This window comes from Oncorhynchus clarkii, chromosome 7, assembly GCF_045791955.1.
Source record: "Oncorhynchus clarkii lewisi isolate Uvic-CL-2024 chromosome 7, UVic_Ocla_1.0, whole genome shotgun sequence".
Taxonomy (NCBI): Eukaryota; Metazoa; Chordata; class Actinopteri; order Salmoniformes; family Salmonidae; genus Oncorhynchus; species Oncorhynchus clarkii.
The window spans coordinates 3,346,644-3,367,652 of NC_092153.1; the positions used below are offsets into that span (position 1 = coordinate 3,346,644).

General features: G+C 44.2%; 1 protein-coding gene across 4 annotated transcripts; it reads right to left on the bottom strand.

Moving 5' to 3' along the window:
* Window positions 1-2,744: 2,744 nt before the first annotated feature.
* Window positions 2,745-14,254, bottom strand: LOC139412736 (ETS translocation variant 5-like). 4 transcript variants are annotated; one of them, XM_071159419.1, is made up of 11 exons: window positions 14,138-14,254; window positions 12,093-12,251; window positions 11,762-11,897; window positions 11,240-11,290; window positions 8,689-8,809; window positions 8,003-8,278; window positions 7,475-7,773; window positions 6,690-6,818; window positions 5,931-6,100; window positions 5,236-5,337; window positions 2,745-4,963 (listed from the first exon to the last, which is right to left on the bottom strand). In XM_071159419.1, the coding sequence occupies exons 2-11, from the start codon at window positions 12,138-12,140 to the stop codon at window positions 4,721-4,723; spliced, it is 1,575 nt and encodes a 524-aa protein (XP_071015520.1). In that variant the 5' UTR covers window positions 12,141-12,251; window positions 14,138-14,254; the 3' UTR covers window positions 2,745-4,720. The 4 variants fall into 4 exon arrangements, with proteins under 4 accessions (XP_071015520.1, XP_071015518.1, XP_071015519.1 ...); XM_071159417.1 differs by having other exon boundaries at window positions 4,513-4,963; window positions 5,230-5,337; window positions 14,138-14,233; XM_071159418.1 differs by having other exon boundaries at window positions 4,513-4,963; window positions 11,762-11,900; window positions 14,138-14,233.
* Between the last annotated feature and the right edge of the window lie 6,755 nt (window positions 14,255-21,009).

Genomic DNA, 21,009 nt, shown 5'->3' on the forward strand with positions numbered 1-21,009 from the left:
TGAGGGTTTGGTAACTTAAGGTCGGGTTACTGCTACTGGGTGTAGCATGTCTTAGCCCTTTTTGAAACATTGGGGGATCTCCTTTTCTATTAACAATTAATTAACTGAATTCCAATAGATTTTCTGAATTGACTGGAAATGAAAATGGACCTCTCTCTTTTTCCTATGAATGCCCTGGAAAGAAAACATTTGTTCTTTGAATGGTGTAGATATAATTTCTAAAGGTCTCTGTTACTGATCTGGAAAAAAAAGCACGTGTCCTGTACTCTTCTTTTGTCTTCTTGTAAGAAATTAAGAGGCTACATTTTTGCCTCTAAATTAAGTTGAATTACAATTCTCCTTATTTGATTAAATAACATGGGTTTCAACTCGACCAGACCATTTAAAACAGTTAAATGTTTTTTTCTTTGGTAAAAATGTACAAAAAATAAGAAAAAATCTAAAATGTATCTCAATATAGGAAAAAGTAAAAGATACATCTTTGCTGGTGATTATTTTTATAATGAATACATACATGTACATAATGTCTTTGAGAGATGCTATTTGCTGTATACTTGCATTCTCATTAAAAAACTACGATCCTCGACGGGACAACTTGGAACAACAAACGTTTCAGTATACAAAAATGTCAGTATACTAAAGTTTCAGTAATGTGCAATACAAAGAGCATGCTGTTTTAAAATGAGGAAATTCCATGTACTATGCAACCACAACCATGTACATCGCTTCATGCTGTGACTAATTCTCCAACGGTCCTTTTCCAAGCAGCTTCGTCAGAACTCTTTAACGACATTTTGTGTTGATACTTTTTGTGGAAGACGAACAACTCAACGGCTAATGCGGTATTGCATGCATAATGTACCATTTTAATTTATTAAAACGAATGAAAATAAAATCATGTGAAACGCGAGATGATTGTGTCAAAGGCGAAGCTAGAAGTAACTTTAAAAGTTTTCTTTTACAAAATAAAAGAGTCGTTCTACAACAACTGTCTCAGGTAACTTTTTTATCATGTATTATCTATATAGGCTTTTATTATTGTTTTATCAATATTTTACGTAGCAACATGTACCTACCAAATAGAATCTCATTCTGGTTCTGTGGTACCTACAATGAGGAATGCCACACTTCAAAGGCCCTTGTTATTTATGATAATGTTGTGCAGTACACAAATCAACCACACAGTGGCACTGTCTAGTAACGAGAGTATATCAAGTCTCATTTTAGTCTTGCCCTGGCATAGCCTGGTGGAAACAGACCGATCGCTGCACTCACCATTCTCATTCACTTCACGTATTATCACTAATTAAAAGATGATTGATATATGAAGTGAAATAGAAAGGTGAACGGTGTGATCAGGGTGGTTCCACAAGGCTAACCCTGTCATAGGCTACCGCTCCAGTAAATCCATGTGTTATCTTCACAGAGGAAAAGGTCTGATACAGAGCTGATCCAACTCAAGATCCAGTAAATATAGTACAGGACAACATTAATCAGATTTTAATCTGATTTATTTTGGACTGAGCTGTCAATGATATCCAGAGATCTGAGCTTCCAATGAAATCCAGAGATCTGAGCTGTCAATGATATCCAGAGATCATTTTTGGTGTCGGGATGGGATGTACACAGCCACTGTACTGGTACCCAGTGTATATAGCCAAGCTATCATTGTCTCGGTACTGGGACCCCGTGTATATAACCAAGCTATAGTACGTAAGCATTTCAATGTTATTCTACACCTGCTGTTTACGAAGCATGTGACAATTCAAATTGGATTTGATTTATACATTTTACTTATACACATACTCGCGGAAATTCCACACTTGACCACTACTACACGCCTTTTAGACAGGTGTTTAAGGCCGTCTCTCGTCCTCCTTTCGGTAAATCTCACCGAAACGATTTACCGAAGATCACATCCATTGAAAATGTATGCCGGCTTAATTTAGATGTGTTGTTTGTGCACAGAAGTTACAATTTCGCTACATTTCAATGTCACACAGAGGTTCTGAAACATTTTTGATTGTCTAGGACCGAGATTGGGAAACACTGAACTAGTTGACTGCTGTGGCTAGCTAGCTGACTGCTGTGGCTAGCTGGCTGACTGCTGTGGCTAGATAGCTGACTGCTGTGGCTAGCCTAAAAGGGACTTGTTTCGACCGTTTGATTATCTTATCCTTTGAGGTTTTAAAAGTGTTCTTCCGCTATGAATTTGAACATTCACAGCAACTGGGAAACGTCTATGGCAGCCATTGTTGTCACCTTAGCTTGCTACATAACTTCTGAGTGATAGGAAGCACGAGCACCACCAATCAACCGACACCACTGTTCACACACGCGTCATTACTATGACGTTGTTACAACAGTATCACAACTAGCGTGACCATGTCAGCAAATAACGGCTGTCTGAACACACACAAATCCGATTTGATCACTTGTAACTTGCTGTTTGGACAATCAGTATTCCAAAACAGAATAGAAGAACCAAACTATTCTGACCATTAAAGCCTGCAGGGTGAACAAGGCTTAAGTACAGGTGTCATTCTAAAGGCCACATCTTATTGCCTGTTCTTCATAGGACTATTGTGATACTGTGTCCTGAAATCAGGAATGTGTCAGATGTTGTTATACATTCACAAGAAGTGGAATTCAATAAAAAAAGACCCAACTCAACTTGAACCACAGTAATACGTCACTGAAAGCTAGATTGGTTGGTCAGAATAGGAAGAGACTCAATAAAACAGTTTGAAGCAGAAAGTATAGTTTATTGTATCCAGTATAGAAAATCAACCAAAAGCAGTGGAAGGCACACATTGTTTTTGTGGGGAAGGGGGTGGGGGGGTTGTCACTTGTATAAGTGCCAGCAAACTTCAACGTCGTGGACAAGATACCCCGCAACCCACATATAGACAGAATCATATCAAAATATACTGTTACACACGTGTGACGCCGACACAGCCCACCACACAGTCAACGGGGAGGTCTTTCTAGGCTCCAACCCACTGCCTCAATACGGTGTCCATATTAGGACAGCCTCAGTCTTTGCAGGACTTGACAGACAACCCCTGCAGAGACTGGGGATATGTCCTAATATGGACGCCGTAGCTTCATGACAAGAATTAAAGGATGCAAACCAGTTACCAGGCCAAACATTCCAGCGTGTACAATGTCAAAACATATGACTTTGCAAAAATATATTCATATATACACATTTACATTTTAGATGTTTGTTTCATATACTCCCCGATAAACTATACGAAAAGCAGAAAACTTGAATGGTACAGCAATAGGTTGGTACAGCTTTCTGTGAGAAAATGCGAAGAGTAGAGCCCCCCCCCCCCCTGTTTAGCTTACTATTGGCAGTTACCGTTTTTGGAGAAGGGACTGCGTGACAGTTGCAGTACTTTTGTCATCGTCATTGTACATAAACATATATTTTTCAATACACACTTCTTAATAGGAAGTCAACACTTCAGGAAAAATACTGTTTTGTATGCGCGTCCCTTTTACGACAAAATGAGTCAAATGAAAGAGCTAAAAAACATATTGGAAAGATACATCTGGTAGGACACGCCAACATCAGGAGTAAAGAGCTGCCATGGTTAAATGCGGTGGAAAGATACATCTGGTAGAGGACACGCCAACATCAGGAGTAAAACAGCACCGGGAAGGCTTTACATTTTTGGGTGAGAGAAAAAAAAACATCCCCAGAGTCTGAAGAGAATGCTGAGCTAGCGAGTCCGGAGTCCACCTCTCCCATTTCAGATTGGATTTCAGTGTGTTGTTGTTTTTAATGATTGGCCAAAGCAACTTGCTCCGGGGTACTCGCGTCCCAGCTTCTTTATAGTCGTACGATGTATTATGGATTAATAAGAACAGTCGGTTGCCTGTGTGTTTGGCCCATTCATTGCATACAGAGCTACATTACATCACCACCTGCGGTACTAAGGTTCATTGGAGTCGTAGATTCCAAGGTGAAGCCCCTGTGCGCGTGTCAAGTGTACTACTCTTTTTGTTTGGTTTAAAGGCATAAAACGATTGCTATATCAATGTTTTATATCCTTAACATTACTTGTCATACTCGTACCGAGCAGATTGTGGAAACTGCATGGCTATTGGCTACAATCCTGGCACACTCGTGCCCATTACTTGAGTCCCATTATAAATCACGTGAACAGTGTCCTCGCTCAACCCCCGTAAGGGAGATCACTCAGTTCAGTTTATGTTGATGAGGACCGCACACCTTTCGCCACAATTCAGTTTGATAACAGAGGGCAAAGAATAAGCAAGATGGCCGACTCAGGTTTGACTGTTTTTTCCTTGGGACTTGGGGAGGGTAATCTCAAGACTGGCAAGAGGAGCTGAGTTTGGGATAGGAGTAGGGGAGGGGGGTTACAGAGCTCCAAATCCGCTCAGCAGTTTGGGCTCTGGGTGTGTAGTTAGGGGACTAGGGTTTGGGCTCTGGGTGTGTAGTTAGGGGACTAGGGTTTGGGCTCTGGGTGTGTAGTTATGGGATGTGGGGTAGGGTAGTGGTGTGTAGTTATGGGATGTGGGGTAGGAGTGTACAGTTAGGGGACAAGGGGTAGGGTAGTGGTGTGTAGCTAGGGGACCAGAGTTTGGGGTAGGGGTGTGGTGTGTAGCTAGGGGACCAGAGTTTGGGGTAGGGGTGTGGCAGGGTACCAGATGACAGCGGTCTTTATTCCGTCATTGGTCAGAACATTCAGAATGAATAGTTATCGGGGAAGCCCAGTAACGAGACGCACCGCTCCCCTCCGTCGGCCAGGTAGGGGCCACAGCCATCCTCGTAGTGGGTCAGGGGCACGGTGGTGTCGTCCTCCCCCGCAGACGGCGGCAGGCAGTCCGGGTCCTGCTTCAGGCTGGGCCTCTGGTTGTCAGGGAAGGCCATGGAGAAGAGCGCCTCGGGGTCACACGTAAACTTGTACACGTACCTCTCTCCAGCCACCTGACCCCACCCGAAGAGGAAGAGGGAGTTAAACAGTCGTTCAGCGCACAACCGCTAGTAGTTTGAAAATAACGTTTGACTTTATACCCAACCTTATGAAACTCTCAATGCATCTAACCTGTCCTTATATACAACCAATGTACTATTTATTGGTGCAATGTAGCCCTCCATTGTACTGTGATGTTTTCCATCAATTCACAAAGCCTCCATTGAATTTGACCCAAAACAGAAAATTGCAAATTGACTTGAATTAAATTAAAATTTACCTTTACCTTCTGCATGATGCCCTTCTCGTAGTAGTAGCGTAGAGAGCGGCTCAGCTTGTCATAGTTCATGGCAGGCCGGTTCTTCTGGAGGCCCCAGCGCCGAGCCACCTGCCACAGGAGAGAAACGGTTCAAATCAACCTGTAGATACATACACCAAGCTCTTCTGATCAACCTGTAGATACATACACCAAGCTCTTCTGATCAACCTGTAGATACACACACCAAGCTCTTCTGATCAACCTGTAGATACATACACCAAGCTCTTCTGATCAACCTGTAGATACATACACCAAGCTCTTCTGATCAACCTGTAGATACACACACCAAGCTCTTCTGATCAACCTGTAGATACACACACCAAGCTCTTCTGATCAACCTGTAGATACATACACCAAGCTCTTCTGATCAACCTGTAGATACACACACCAAGCTCTTCTGATCAACCTGTAGATACACACACCAAGCTCTTCTGATCAACCTGTAGATACACACACCAAGCTCTTCTGGGGTTAGTTTCTGGTGTGCCACTTCTCGTGCCGTAGTAATACTGTGCGGTTATTCCTGGAAGCACAGCGACTTATCACGACTTGTTGAAACACTCTTCTACTTTAAACTCAGAGACATAATGATGAAAAACTCCAGGAAGCCCTAAAGTCTCTAAACTCACTAGGACCACAGCTCTGCCTGCTGACCAACTGACCTCTTCGGGCTCGATGAGTTTGAACTCCATGCCGCGGCCGGTCCAGGAGATGAAGTGACCATTGGCCGGGTCGTCCAGCAGAGTGACCAGGAACTGCCAGAGCTGCAGGGAACCTCGGCGCTGGTAGGGCGGTCCGTCCCGGAACACTCCGGCCTCCTGCTTGATCTTGCCTGGATGGACAGAAGGAGAGGGGGAAAGAGGGAGTGAGTGTGTAAATGAAGGAGTGACGTGGTGGGGTGGGGCGGCAGGGTAGCCTAGTGGTTAGAGCGTTGGACTAGTAACCGGAAGGTTGCAAGTTCAAACCCCCGAGCTGACAAGGTACAAATCTGTTGTTCTGCCTCTGAACAGGCAGTTCTTAACTGACTTGCCTAGTTAAATAAAGGTCAAATAAAAAATAAAAAAGTGGTCACAGTCAGGTGAAAGACTCCAGTGATTGGCAGTCTGAGCGTGGGGATACAATAAGAGGCTCTGCTCATGTCACACAGGCTTTCTGTCCAAGGCCCCGTGGGTCTACTCTGGCATCCACACTGCCATGACATAACGAGAAGATGTCAGATACCAGGATTCACTACCTGCTGCCATTTACACCTAAAGCCCTGTGTCAAACCAGGCAGAGGTTAAAATAGTATCTGTCTTTTTAAATATTTTCAGTGTTTGATTCTGGATGGATGGGGTTTGCACTTTTGGGACAATTCCAGGGGTTCCATTGTGCCGGGCAAGCCCTTGTTTTTCATAGCAATTTACGGAAGAATGTCTCACCTTCTAGTCTCTCTGGAACCACGCATGTGTCGTCGTTGTACAGATGAGGCTCTCCGTCGTAGATCAACCCATCACTGTTTTGGTAGAAGTTACCGGACTTCCTGAAAGAAGACTGGCAGTTCTGCATTTCTGTAAGACACAAGGGAAAAGAGAAAATATTAGACATATTTTTCCTTAACATGCTCTTCAAACCAGAAAGATACAAAAACTATTAGGTGTTTCTTTGAATAGATTCTTACTACTAACTTAATTTCCCAACCCCATCTTTTAAAGTAGCCATTAGCCTAATGACATAATACCCAGTAGAAGACGGACATACATTCTCACACAGCCAGCGGTCTCTTAACAATCCCCTGGAGTTTTCTTAGCTGGGACTTTATTAAGAGGATTTGACTGTTACATCACTGACAGAAAGTGGCCCAGACATGGAGAGTGAAATGAGGTCATCTTAGCTTAGTAGAGTCTTAGAATGCTACACTGCTACATACCCAACCACTACTGCTAATACTAGTGTCCACATCAGTCTGAAACATGCTTACTGTTTTATCCCCATCGCTGCACTATTAGCCGTGTACAGTAGACTCTCAAAGGAACTTGGACTACCTCCAAACCCTTAGGGCCTTCCTGTCTGGACTCAGATTAAGCCTAGGCATGGAAGGAGAAGCACTTCCTATTGAGATTCTCCATTGAACATGTTTTTTTTAAACTCCAGGACTGGGTCTAATCTATGAGTGGGAAACTGAGCCTGAAAGACCGTTGCCATCCAGCGATTCCCCAGGGCTCACCTTGGTCAAAGCAGAAATCCCGGGGCTCCTGCTTTATAGAGAGGCCCTGGAACGGGGTGCGGGGAGGGCCCATGGTGGGGACCCCCTGCTCGGTGTAACGGAGGTCCACCAGCTCTTGCTTGAAGCCCTGAGCAGGGAGGAGGACCAAGGGCTCTGACAGGTGCCGCTGGTAGATGGGGCGGCCGTCCCGGGACAGGGGGGCCCGGTGGGGGTGATGGGGCTGAGGAGGGTAAGGGGTACAGGCGGCACCGTCAGGCGGAGGGAAAGGCAGACATGGCTCAGAGAGCTGCCGCTGGAACCTGCAGAGGGGAACGAGACAGAGAGACAAAATAAGGACAAATTTGTCAATTAGGATCTTAAACCAGAGAATCATACAACAATGGGATTTCAACTGTAGCACTGAACATGCATGCTGAGTCCCAGCCTACAGTAGTTCCAATCATGCCTTTACAACCAAGCTATGGGGTCAAACAGTGCATGGTGTCAACACATGGTGCCAACCTGAGCCAACACATGGTGCCAACTTACCTGTGTTCTGAGCTGTAGGAGGCATCGGAGTGATTGACAGGTAGGCGGGGCACGGCGAAAGGCTGGCTTTGGCTCGGGTGTGGCGGGAGTGTCCGGTGGTGGGAGGGGCTGTGCCCGTGAGTTGGACGACTGTGGCCGGGGTGTGTTGCCTGGACAGGGGACGTGATCTGCCTTTGTAGGGGGTGTGTCCCCGGGGTGGGGGCGGGGCTGCAAGGTGAGGCGGGTGTGGAGGGTGGGGTTAAACTATTGATGCCAAGTGGCTTCCTGTTGTAGGCACTGTGGAGGGAGAAGGGGGATGGAAGTGGTTAACTTGGGCCTGTAGAGCATGGCTGTACACCTGTTGTATTCGGCGCATGTGACAAATAAAACTGGATTTATAATAGCACTAAGGCACCTTGGGGGTTTGTGGTATATGGCCAATATACCACGGCTAAGGGCTGTATCCAGGCACTCGTAAGAACAGCCCTTAGCTGTGGTATATGGGCCATATGACACACCCCCTCAGGCCTTATCAACTTGATGTAGGTATATCTAATTAAGCAATGTCTTAGTAGAGAACTTTATTATGCCTGTACCCTCTTTTATGATCTTTTATTGGTTGTAACAGAAAATACCTCTTGCTACTGAGAGTACAATTTGTGTGGGGTGTCAAAACCTGGTCCGTCTCAGTGGGTACTGTAACGTACCTGTAGCTGTAAAGGCACTTGTCTGTGTAGAGTCTCTGTTGTTCCTGACTGCAGGGGGACAGATCTCTGGAGGCGCTGGACTCTCGCTTCACTTTATTGGCTGGAGGTCCATGGAACATTACTTTGAAGAAAGGAGAAAACATAAAAAAAACTGAAATATATAATATATGCCATTTCAAAGATTCACAAAATAATCACTACGTTGAATATATTTACTCAGTACTCTTGTTTTGTATGCTTCACTAAGGAATAAGAAGATAAATAGTTTTCTATCAAAGGATCAAATGTGTCTCCTATGCTGGGATTTGTCTTTAATTCCAACTTCCCAAATGTTTGTTGTTTAGTGAATTAGTGAGGTTGTAAATCTGTCCTTACATTTGGGAGGGAAAACTATAAACCCAGCACTGAAAGACAAACAGTGTACTTTCACTATTTACAAAAAATTGTTTCCAAGGCAACAATCAGACCAGTAACAAAGATGCCTTTGTATTAAATGACACAGACCAAAACAGACTGCTCGGACTTCCACCACCAGTTAGTAACTTAGGCAACCATTGTGTGTCTGTACATACAGTAGGACTTTAACTGGGTGCTGTGTTGGCATCAGAGGCTGGGTCTGTCAGAGGCTGCCAGAGGCTGGGTCTGTCCAGAGGCTGGGTCTGTCAGAGGCTGGGTCTGTCAGAGGCCGGGTCTGTCAGAGGCCGGGTCTGTCCAGAGTCTGTCAGAGGCCGGGTCTGTCAGAGGCCGGGTCTGTCAGAGGCAGGGTCTGTCAGAGGCTGGGTCTGTGCCTACATCAACTCTCCATTTCCTGTTGTGCCACAGAACGGCCATCATTCAGCTTCCGCAGCCACGGGCCAGCAGTCTACACACACTCACGTTATGGGGTTAGGCCTCTCAGTGTCCATAGTGACCTCCATTATAAGATCAAATTTTGAACACCTAGCATCTATGAATGAAACACAGTGCAACTCTCAAGCGTGGCCAGAAGACATTTAAATCTCAGGTTTCAAATAATTTGCAACGTTTCTTTAAATCACTAACTGGTAGTTAGTAAGAGTGTGTTCTCACTTCTCAGCCAAGTTCATTGCTAAATTAAGGAGTAAGGAGATGATGGCATAATGCCATTTGATCGCTATGGACACTGCCCCTTTGCCCAGCTGCAGAGTCCACGCACGCACACACACACACACACACGAGAGAGGAGGACTGCTGAATGAAGGGTCTGTGAGACCCAACTGGCAGCGTGCCAAACTAGGGAGCGTCATGCCAACCCCGTCGCCGCACACACACACTCAGACTCTTCAGCAAACACAACAATCGCCCGGCTGTGCCACGACACAATTCACTCAGTGTGTACACACTGCATTAAACATGTCACTAGCTGCATCCGCGACAATGAAATACAACGTTACAGGGAAACAAGGCAATACCGGGCCTCTAAAAACACTCTTTCTTCCTCCACAGGATCATTCACATCTTGAAACCCAGGCCTGCAACTACACCAGGCCTACAGCTCCGTCTGGAGCCCAATCAAAGGCTTCCATTCAAACCCCATGCATATATTATTCTAGACAGAGAAAGGAGAGAGGAGATGAGTATAAAGCAAACAGCATGAGGGTTCTGTGGGCTTGGATTGGAACGTAGCCCATCCTAGCAGCCAAGAGCTGTGGTTAGTAGTTTGGGACTCCATGGAAGGCCATCCCAGGCTGCTATGGTGCACCTGGGTCATGTTAAGTAAGGCCCACCGTAGCAAAACTCTAATGCAACAGAACATCTCCCCGTTTCAAACCGTTCTCTCTTTATTTCCTCTGATGTTAATGTGGTGGATTTGGGCAGAGATCAGAGAATAGGATTGTTCTCATCCGGGTTGACGATCAACGAGGAGAGCTGAGGGATTTCTGGTATAAAACCACAAGATTCTTGATTTTCACCGAGTGAGTAACATCTTATTCTGAGGTAGCCCTATTATTCCTGTGCCTTTGTTGGAACACAAATCCCTACAATCCAATAATCAAATCAAGTTGTATTTGTCACATGGGCCGAATACAACAGCTGTAGACCTTATTTACAAGTCCTTAACCAACAATGCAGTTTTTTTTTTTAAATACACTTCTTTTTTTTTTTTAAAGTAACAAAACAGCAAGGTGTGCATTAAGGACACTGATTGGCAACAGGGCAGAAGTAGGTCCACTGCAGGGTGAGTGGAGGTTGGTTAAATCAGGGCTCAATGACATCAATTGGATTTCTGCTTTCGACGAGGCAAATCTGTCGATAATGTTAGCCCTCAGCCTACATAGGCAACCCGAAAACCCCAACCACATACCCATAAAAACACACTCACTGTGACGCACTGAGTTAATATGCCAACTGGATAAGACTGGTATTGGAAAACCAGTACATCTCTTTGTTGTGCTTGTATGTTGTGTCAAAGACCATGTCTGGGAATTAAAGCATAAATTGGGAAATGCGCAACTATGCAGGAGCAGACGCTGTCGATTCCCCTTTGTCACACACATACACATATACATATATTTCATTGGTTGGTACTTACGGTTATCCGACTGGAAATCTGGGACAAACTGTTCGTCATCAGGCACCTGAGCTGAAAGAGGGGACGGAGAGAGTTAAATGACTAACTTATGGAAGGCATGCCACGTGGCTGAGTCACTTTAATATGCTTCATAGAACAAATATAATGCACTTGATGCAGTACAGTCAAAAATACAGTAAATATGTATGATACAGTACAGTCAAAAATACAGTAAATATGTATGATACAGTACAGTCAAAAATACAGTAAAAATGTATGATGCAGTACAGTCAAAAATACAGTAAATATTTATGATGCAGTACAGTCAAAAACACAGTAAATATTTATGATGCAGTACAGTCAAAAATACAGTAAATATTTATGATACACTTGTTAAAAAGAGGAAGTTGTATAAAGTTCTTATAACAACCTATTTTCCAGTTTTTCCTGATTCAATAGCCTCGGCTAAACCACTGATGTTACTAAAAACAATGAGTATGATGCAAGATTGAAAACCTTCTGAAATACAAGAGCAGAACTCACCTTCTGCAATCCATGTCTCTTGAAGTTGCATGAGGTCCTGAAAGAGATCTTCTGTGTCCTGGGCGAGCTCAGTGTCAACAAACTTTCTCTTCCGGTCGTTAAATGGCGTGTTCGCTGGCTCTTCCACGTGACAATTCTGCTAGTACAATGTTTAAAACACCTACAACATTAGTGATTGCATTGGTGTGAACAAATCCCTAAGCATTCATGTATGCTAAAAAGTAATTGTTATCTTAATCCACTATGAAAAGTTTCAGATTAGTGCTTTGATCAAAATCCTATGTTGAAAAACTATCAGAGAAAACATCCAGAGAGTCAGCCAAACACTCACCCTGGAGGGGGCCATGAAAGGGACTTGCTGGTCATAAAATCCATCCATGTTGCCTGAATATCTTCACGCCCTCGGGACTGAAGTTGGTGTTGGAGGGGTGGAGGGGGAGGAGGGGCTGACGGTAGCAGCAGGAGACGCTCGTTCGTCTGTCTGTTCTTTCTGTGGAGAGCAGAGAAAAGTGTGCCCCCTGGTCAGTAGCTTATACCCAAATCACCTGTCATATAATGTCAACAGAGACATAGGATGTTTTCCAAATGGCAACCTAACCTATTCCCTGTATAGTGCACTATATCCTATGGGCCTTGGTCTAAAGTAGTGCACTATGCCCTATGAGTCCTGTTCTAAAGTAGTGCACTATGCCCTATGAGTCCTGTTCTAAAGTAGTGCACTATGTCCTATGGGTCCTGGTCTAAAGTAGTGCACTGTCCTATGGGTCCTGGTCTAAAGTAGTGCACTATGTCCTATGGGTCCTGGTCTAAAGTAGTGCACTATATCCTATGGATTCTGGTCTAAAGTAGTGCACTATGCCCTATGGATCCTGGTCTAAAGTAGTGCACTATGGGTCCTGATCTAAAGTAGTGCCCTATGGGTCCTAGTTTAAAGTAGTGCCCTATTCCCTATGGGTCCTGGTTTAAAGTAGTGCCCTATTCCCTATGGGTCCTGGTTTAAAGTAGTGCCCTATGGGTCCTGGTCTAAAGTAGTGCCCTATGGGTCCTGGTCTAAAGTAGTGCCCTATGGGTCCTGGTCTAAAGTAGTGCCCTATGGGTCCTGGTTTAAAGTAGTGCCCTATGGGTCCTGGTCTAAAGTAGTGCCCTATGGGTCCTGGTCTAAAGTAGTGTCCTATGGGTCCTGGTCTAAAGTAGTGCCCTATGGGTCCTGGTTTAAAGTAGTGCCCTATGGGTCCTGGTCTAAAGTAGTGTCCTATGGGTCCTGGTCTAAAGTAGTGCCCTATGGGTCCTGGTTTAAAGTAGTGCCCTATGGGTCCTGGTCTAAAGTAGTGTCCTATGTTTCCTGGTCTAATGTAGTGTCCTATGGGTCCTGGTCTGAAGTAGTGCCCTATGCCCTATGTTTCCTGGTCTAATGTAGTCACTAGGGCATAGTGCCAGCCTGCCTTCGGGATAAGACAGTTGTTCCTTTCCTCTGTCTTGGGTGTTTGTTTTGTGTTGTTTGTTTGCGTGATCCTCCCTGCATCGTAGTGCTGGCGGGCTGTACACTATGCCAGTGAGCATGTACTCAATACGCTGGGGACTAAGTTCTTACATAAGCAAGGCAGCAAGGCACAGTAAGCTATTTGGAGAGGAGACTGTTGACATTACAATAAGTAGAAGGACTAGGAGGGAGCTGTTTTGAATAAGTGTTCAAAAATAGGATGCAAATCAGGGTATTGAGTTAAGTAGTCCTTGATATCTAAACATTGGATAAACTATCTTCATAATGGGAACATATAAAACGTATACATGCAATAATCTGAATAAAACATTTAGAGATCAAATTTCAGCATTATTTGACAAGTATTGGATAAAGTTATTTATTCAGGGCAGCAGAGGGTTAATCTCAGCAAAGAAAATCTGAGCCAGTTCAAGAAGTAGCTAAACTCCCCCCCAGACCCTCCTCCCTCTACCGTTTCCTATTCCCCCTCTCATGGCCCCAGCTTGTTTTTCTCAATGAAGTGAAATTTGATCCCTGAGCTAAGGGGGGGTCGAACCTTCCATTCATAAATGTTAGAACCGTCTAATGAAGATGCTGCATGCGCCGTAGCAAGTCAAAATACTGCAACATAAACATTCTCACGTCAAAGTACTGCAAAAACATTTGACTACAAATAAGAAAATGGTTCCCAAATTAAGATACATATAAAATGGCGTTCACATTTCTACCCCCCCCCCCCTCACCAGACAGCTAGAAAATGCTTGGCAGAGAGCTCGCATTCTACGGATACTAGTCGGTCAAAGTAAATGCATTATTACAGGCGCTAGAAATAAACTAACGCAAACACCTTATACGCATCTTTTTTGTTGCGGTTGATAGTTTGATGTTAAACTCACATTTGCGAAGATTTAATTCCTTTGCAATGTTGAAAATAAGTTATGTTTCACTCCACGCTGTTGCAAACGTTCTTTCAGGGTTGTCGTCTGTGCTCTTCTCACACAAAGCTTGACTGTGGATTTCTGAATGGAATCGTCTGGTTTTCCCTGAAGCCAAAATAGAGGACTCCATAATACACGCCAATTGGTTGTTACACAATGCCATTCAAGTGACTGGCCAATTGACGTTCAGAGAGCTCTTTGGACCCCAGTGACCAATGGTAAGCGAGCTTGTCTTGTTTTTATGAATGACTGCTTTTCATTCACGTCTGACGGCCAGACACGGGGCGGAAACGAAAAATGTACAGTAGAAACAGATACTGACATCTTGAAACTTATAACTCGAGTACATTCATACAACAACAAGATACAATGTTTTGCTACAAAGTTGTTACATAGTTATTATAGCATCTTGCTACATTGCTATTACAATATCTTGCTACATATTTTCCATTTTCAGTTTAGAAAAGCTGCCTTGTGTAGGAAAACAGCAGGATATGCAGTTTCCATTTTCACATGTTTTTTTGTTTTTTCTTCTGAAATTGATTAACTGCTTGGAGTTGGGTAAGTTGTTGTGATATTCTCAGGACAGAGCTGGCTGTAGGGAGTCTGGACACAAGTGATCACACAAACACACACGCATGTACTGTATGTATGCACACACAGACAGACACACATGCACGCTACACGCACGCAAGCTCACACACGCACGCAGACACGCCACACACACACTACTCTGCCCAGGGTTGAACTGCAATCAGATAAGAAAAGGCGAAAATTGTTACAGTCGATTAAATGCCAAACATGATCTGACTTGCAGGGTAATTATAGCTCCCATAATGACCTCATACTACCTTGTTATGGTGATACAGAGGAATGCTCCATTGTCTGCACAGACTCTATCATATTAAAGAGATGGAACTATGGTATTACAGAGATATACACTGAGTATACCAAACATTAGGAAACACCTTCCTTTAAAAAAAAATGTGTACCCCTTTTTCTCCCCAATTTCGTGGTACCCAATTGTTTAGTAACTACTATCTTGTCTCATCGCTACAACTCCCGTACGGGCTCGGGAGAGACCTAATATTGAGTTGAACACAGGAGAAACTTCTGAACGTGAAAAACCCAGTAGTGTTGCAGTTCTTGGCACAAACAGATGAACCTGGCGCCTACAGTGCACTCGGAAAGTATTCAGACCCCTTGACTTTTTCCACATTTTGTTACGTTACAGCCTTATTCTAAAATGGATTAAATCATTTTAAGTACATTTTTACACATAATAATTCTAATACTCCATAATGACAAAGCGAAAACAGGTTTTTAGAATTTTTTGCTAATTTATAAAAAATGCTAAACTGAAATACCTTATTTAAATAAGCATTCACACACCTGTCTATATAAGGTCCCACAGTTGACCGTGCATGTCAGATCAAAAACCAAGCCATGAGGTCGAACGAATTGTCCGTAGGGCTCCAAGACAGGATTGTGTCGAGGCACAAATCTGGGGAAGGGTACCAAAACATTTATGCAGTATTGAAGGTCCCCAAGAACACAGTCGCCTCCATCATTCTTAAATGGAAGAAGTTTGGAACCACCTAGACTCTTCCTAGAGCTGGCCGCCCAGCCAAATTGAGCAATCCGATGGTCACTCTGACAGAGCTCCAGAGTTCCTCTGTGAAGATGGGAGAACCTTCCAGAAGGACAACCATCTCTGCAGCACTCCACCAATCAGACCTTTACGGTAGAGTGGCCAGACGGAAGCCACTCCTCAGTAAAAAGCATATGATAGTCCCTTTGGAATTCGCCAAAGACACCTAAAGGACTCAGACTATGAGAAACAAGATTCTCTGGTCTAATGAAACCAAGATGGAACTCTTTGGCCTGAATGCCAAGCTTCATGTCTGGCACTATCCCTACAGTGAAGCGTGGTGTGGCAGCATCATGCTGTGGGGGTGTTTTTCAGTGGCAGCACACAGCTAAGACAATGCAACAGTGGCTTTGGGACAAGTCTCTGAATGTCCTTGAGTGGCCCAGCCAGAGCCCGGACTTGAACCCGATTGTCACGCCCTGGTCTTAGTATTTTGTGTTTTCTTTATTATTTTGGTTAGGCCAGGGTGTGACATGGGTTTATTATGTGGTGTGTTTTGTCTTGGGGTTTTTGTAAGTATTGGGATTGGGGTATAGTGGGGTTGTCTAGAATAGTCTATGGCTGTCTGGAGTGGTTCTCAATCAGAGGCAGGTGATTATCGTTGTCTCTGATTGGGAACCATATTTAGGCAGCCATATTCTTTGAGTGTTTTGTGGGTGATTGTTCCTGTCTCAGTGTTTGTTTGCATCAGATAAGGCTGTTTAGGTTTTCACGTTTGTGGTTATCGTTTTATTAAACATGAATCGAAATAACCACGCTGCATTTTGGTCCTCCTCTCTTTCGACGGAAGAAAACTGTAACACCGATAGAACATCTCTGGCGAGACCTGAAAATAGCTGTGCAGGAACACTCCCCATCCAACCTGACAGAGCTTGAGAAGATCTGCAGAGAAGAAGGGGAGAAACTCCCCAAATATAGTAGGTGTGCCAAGCTTGTAGCATCATACCCAAGAAGACTCAAGGCTGTAATCGCTGCCAAAGGTGCTTCAACAAAATGCACTGCACTACCAGACCCCGTTCAAAGGCACTTAAATATTTTGTCTTGCCCCTTCACCCCTCTGAATGGCACATAAACAATCCATGTCTCAATTGTCTCAAGGCTTAAACATCCTTCTTTTACCCTTCTCTTCCTCTTCATCTACACTGATTGAAGTGGATTTAACAAGTGACATCAGTAAGGGATCCTAGCTTTCACCTGGTCAGTCTATATCATGGAAAGAGCAGGTGTCCTTAATGTTTTGTACAGTCAGTGTAACTCTATGGTGTAACACATCCTATCTTTCACATCGGTTCTATTCCCCTGGGACTTGTATTTGCTGTTTATATATGGGCATGTCTATTTTAATGTATTTTATGGTTGTGGGTGTTTCATACTTTAAACTTTATGAAGGAATTGCAAACAGGACAGGTATCTAAAAATGAATTTGATCGATGAAAGTGTTATCCAGGGGAGGACGGCTCATAATAATGGCTGGAACGGAGCGAATGGAATGGTATCAAGCACATAGAAACCATGTGTTTGTATTTCATACCATTCCACTGATTCCACTCCAGTCATTACTACGAGCCCGTCCTCCCCAATTAAGGTGCCACCAGCCTCCTGTGGTGTTATCCACTTGCTTGGGAAACCAAGGCCTTATTGACCAATCACCACACTTTACACTGTCATTATTGACCAATGACCACAATTTACACTGTCGTTATTGACCAATCACCACAATTTACACTGTCGTTGTTGACCAATGACCACAATTTACACTGTCGTTGTTGACCAATCACCACGCTAGGAGCATTGCAGTTCCCTTTGTGTTGGCTTTCTCCATGCTCACCCCTTCCATAATACATTGTCTCTCTGTTCCATCTCTGCTGTGTGGATTGCAGTAGGACTGGATCAGATGCCTGGTGTTAGTGGTGTCTCTGTTTGTAGGACTGGATCAGAGGCCTAGTGTTAGTGGTGTCTCTCTGTTCGTAGGACTGGATCAGAGGCCTGGTGTTAGTGGTGTCTCTCTGTTCGTATGACTGGATCAGAGGCCTGGTGTTAGTGGTGTCTCTGTCCATAGGGCTGGATCAGAGGCCTGGTGTTAGTGGTGTCTGTCCATAGGGCTGGATCAGAGGCCTGGTGTTAGTGGTGTCTCTCTGTCCATAGGGCTGGATCAGAGGCCTGGTGTTAGTGGTGTCTCTGCACATCTATTATTCACACCAGGGACGTTATTCAGTAGTGCACACCCTAGCAAAATGTATTGCAACGGAAAACAAAATGAGTTGGACAAGTCCAGGTAGTCACTCCCTGTTTCAGTCAGGTTTCTTCCTTTTCGTGCCTAATGAACACGACCCAGGACTTCAAAGGGTCTTTCCACCACCCTGTGCGGTCTATCTTTGGAGTATTTGTACCCAACCCACTGGCCTACTGACCCCTTCTCACCCTACGTTGGTACCCTTGTTACAGGTATGCACCAACATCAGCCCAGAGTGCACATTCACAAGACCCCCAAATTCACACAGTCCTGTGATCGAATACAGCTCCCTTTGTCCTCATTGGCTGTGTTCCCAGATCCCCCTCCAGGTCTCCTAGCCTCCTCCCTCTGAAGCCTGCAGACATCTGTACAGTCTGCGTCTGAAATGGCACCCTATTCCTTACGTAGTGCACTACTTTTGATCAGAGCCCTGTCAAAAGTAGTGCACTACATAGGGAATAGGGTACCATTTGGCACACGCACACAGTTTGGTAACAGTTCTCGTGGCTCTTTGATAGTATTTACCATGCAGTGTCATGACTGTATGCTTCAAAGACTCTTCATCTCTCCCCCCTCCCGTCTCCCACATTTCAAGCAGTATGTCTGTCCAGCTAGGAGCAGCAGATTCCTCTCTAATTCCCCTTTGAACTAATTCTAGTTCATTACCCTTCCCATTGTTCCTAAGCAGAGGGATCTAGACCATGAAGCTCACCGCTCTCTCACCCACCATTATCATAGCCCACCTCTCTCACCCACCATTATCATAGCCCACCTCTCTCACCCACCATTATCATAGCTCACCTCTCTCACCCACATTATCATATTTCACCGCTCTCTCACCCACCATTATCATAGCTCACCTCTCTCACCCACCATTATCATAGCCCACCTCTCTCGCCCACCATTATCATAGCCCACCTCTCTCACCCACCATTATCATAGCTCACCGCTCTCTCACCCACCATTATCATAGCTCACCTCTCTCACCCACCATTATCATAGCTCACTGCTCTCTCACCCACCATTATCATAGCTCACCTCTCTCACCCACCATTATCATAGCCCACCTCTCTCACCCACCATTATCATAGCCCATCTCTCTCACCCACCATTATCATAGCTCAACACCCTCTCACCCACCATTATCATAGCTCACCCCTCTCACCCACCATTATCATAGCTCACCTCTCACCATTATCATAGCTCACCTCTCTCACCCACCATTATCATAGCCCACCTCTCTCACCCACCATTATCATAGCTCACCTCTCTCACCCACCATTATCATAGCCCACCTCTCTCACCCACCATTATCATAGCCCACCTCTCTCACCCACCATTATCACAGCTCACTGCTCTCTCACCCACCATTATCATAGCTCACCTCTCTCACCCACCATTATCATAGCTCACCCCTCTCACCCACCATTATCATAGCTCACCTCTCACCATTATCATAGCTCACCTCTCTCACCCACCATTATCATAGCCCACCTCTCTCACCCACCATTATCATAGCCCACCTCTCTCACCCACCATTATCATAGCCCACCTCTCTCACCCACCATTATCATAGCTCACATCTCTCACCCACCATTATCATAGCCCACCTCTCTCACCCACCATTATCATAGTGCAACGCCTCTCTTTCTGTCTCTCTGAACTACTAGGCTATGTGGTGGGATTATGCTGCCACTTCATGTAGGATGAAGTACAGTATATTAATGTTATTGGTTATGTACGCCCTATAATGCCTGGTTAAAACGTGAGGAAATTGACTGCTCACTACTGTACTGCAGTGGTTCCCAAACTGTGCCACCCCCCCCCCCCCCCCCCAAAAAAAATTTTTTTTATTATTATATATATATTATTATTTTTTAGAGGAACTCAGTCCGGCTTTAAACTTACTCTTGAAAGTTGTAATAGTAGAATGCACAAGGTGTCATTTCTATATTAGGTATTGCATCATCAGTTCCTCTTGTCATGTCAGTCATTGCAGACCTTAGAGAGATATTTATAACTTGTCAGAAATGTCCAGATCAACTAGACCATGTCAGATAATGTTTTTTTATTTAGGTTTATTAGCCCAAAGATATTGTTGTATTTTTTTGCCACTTAAATATCACACAAATACACATTAAACATGGCAAAATGTATAGAATTGCAAAAAAAAAATAGCTTTAAAACTACAATGCTTTCTTCACACCCCATGACAAAATGTGTAGAATTGCAGGAAATTAGCTTTAAACCTGCAACATTCTCTCCACCAACAAACAGTTGATGTCATGAACAGTGCTTGTGCCCATGGAAATACATGTGGTGTGAGATGTTCCCCAATGCTGGCAGGGGGGGCCCTGCTGTACTGCACAGTATCACTAGTGCTCTACTCTACTGTATCACTACTGCTCTACTCTATTGTATCACTAGGGATCTACTCTATTGTATCACTAGTGCTCTACTCTACTGTATCACTACTGCTCTACTCTACTGTATCACTAGTGCTCTACTCTATTGTATCACTAGTGCTCTACTCTACTGTATCACTAGTGCTCTACTCTACTGTATCACTAGTGCTCTACTCTACTATATCACTACTGCTCTACTCTATTGTATCACTAGTACTCTACTCTACTGTATCACTAGTGCTCTACTCTACTGTATCACTAGTGCTCAAACTCTACTGTATCACTACTGCTCTACTATATTGTATCACTAGTGCTCTACTCTACTGTATCACTAGTGCTCTACTCTACTGTATCATTACTGCTCTACTCTATTGTATCACTAGTGCTCTACTCTACTGTATCACTAGTGATCTACTGTATCACTAGTTCTCTGATATACTCTACTGTATCACTACTACTCTACTCTACTCTACTGTATCACTACTGCTCTACTCTATTGTATCACTAGTGCTCTACTCTACTGTATCACTAGTGCTCTAAT

Bases quoted from the DNA above. Each gene is read 5' to 3' on its own strand.
- LOC139412736 (XM_071159414.1), bottom strand. From the start codon at position 12,140: ATGGATGGATTTTATGACCAGCAAGTCCCTTTCATGGCCCCCTCCAGG. The intron at 11,291-11,761 runs GTGAGTTCTGCT...CCCCTCTTTCAG, and splicing joins AGAGACATGGATTGCAGAAG to CTCAGGTGCCTGATGACGAA. The intron at 4,964-5,229 runs GTAAATTTTAAT...GGGTGGGGTCAG, and splicing joins GCATCATGCAGAAGGTAAAG to GTGGCTGGAGAGAGGTACGT.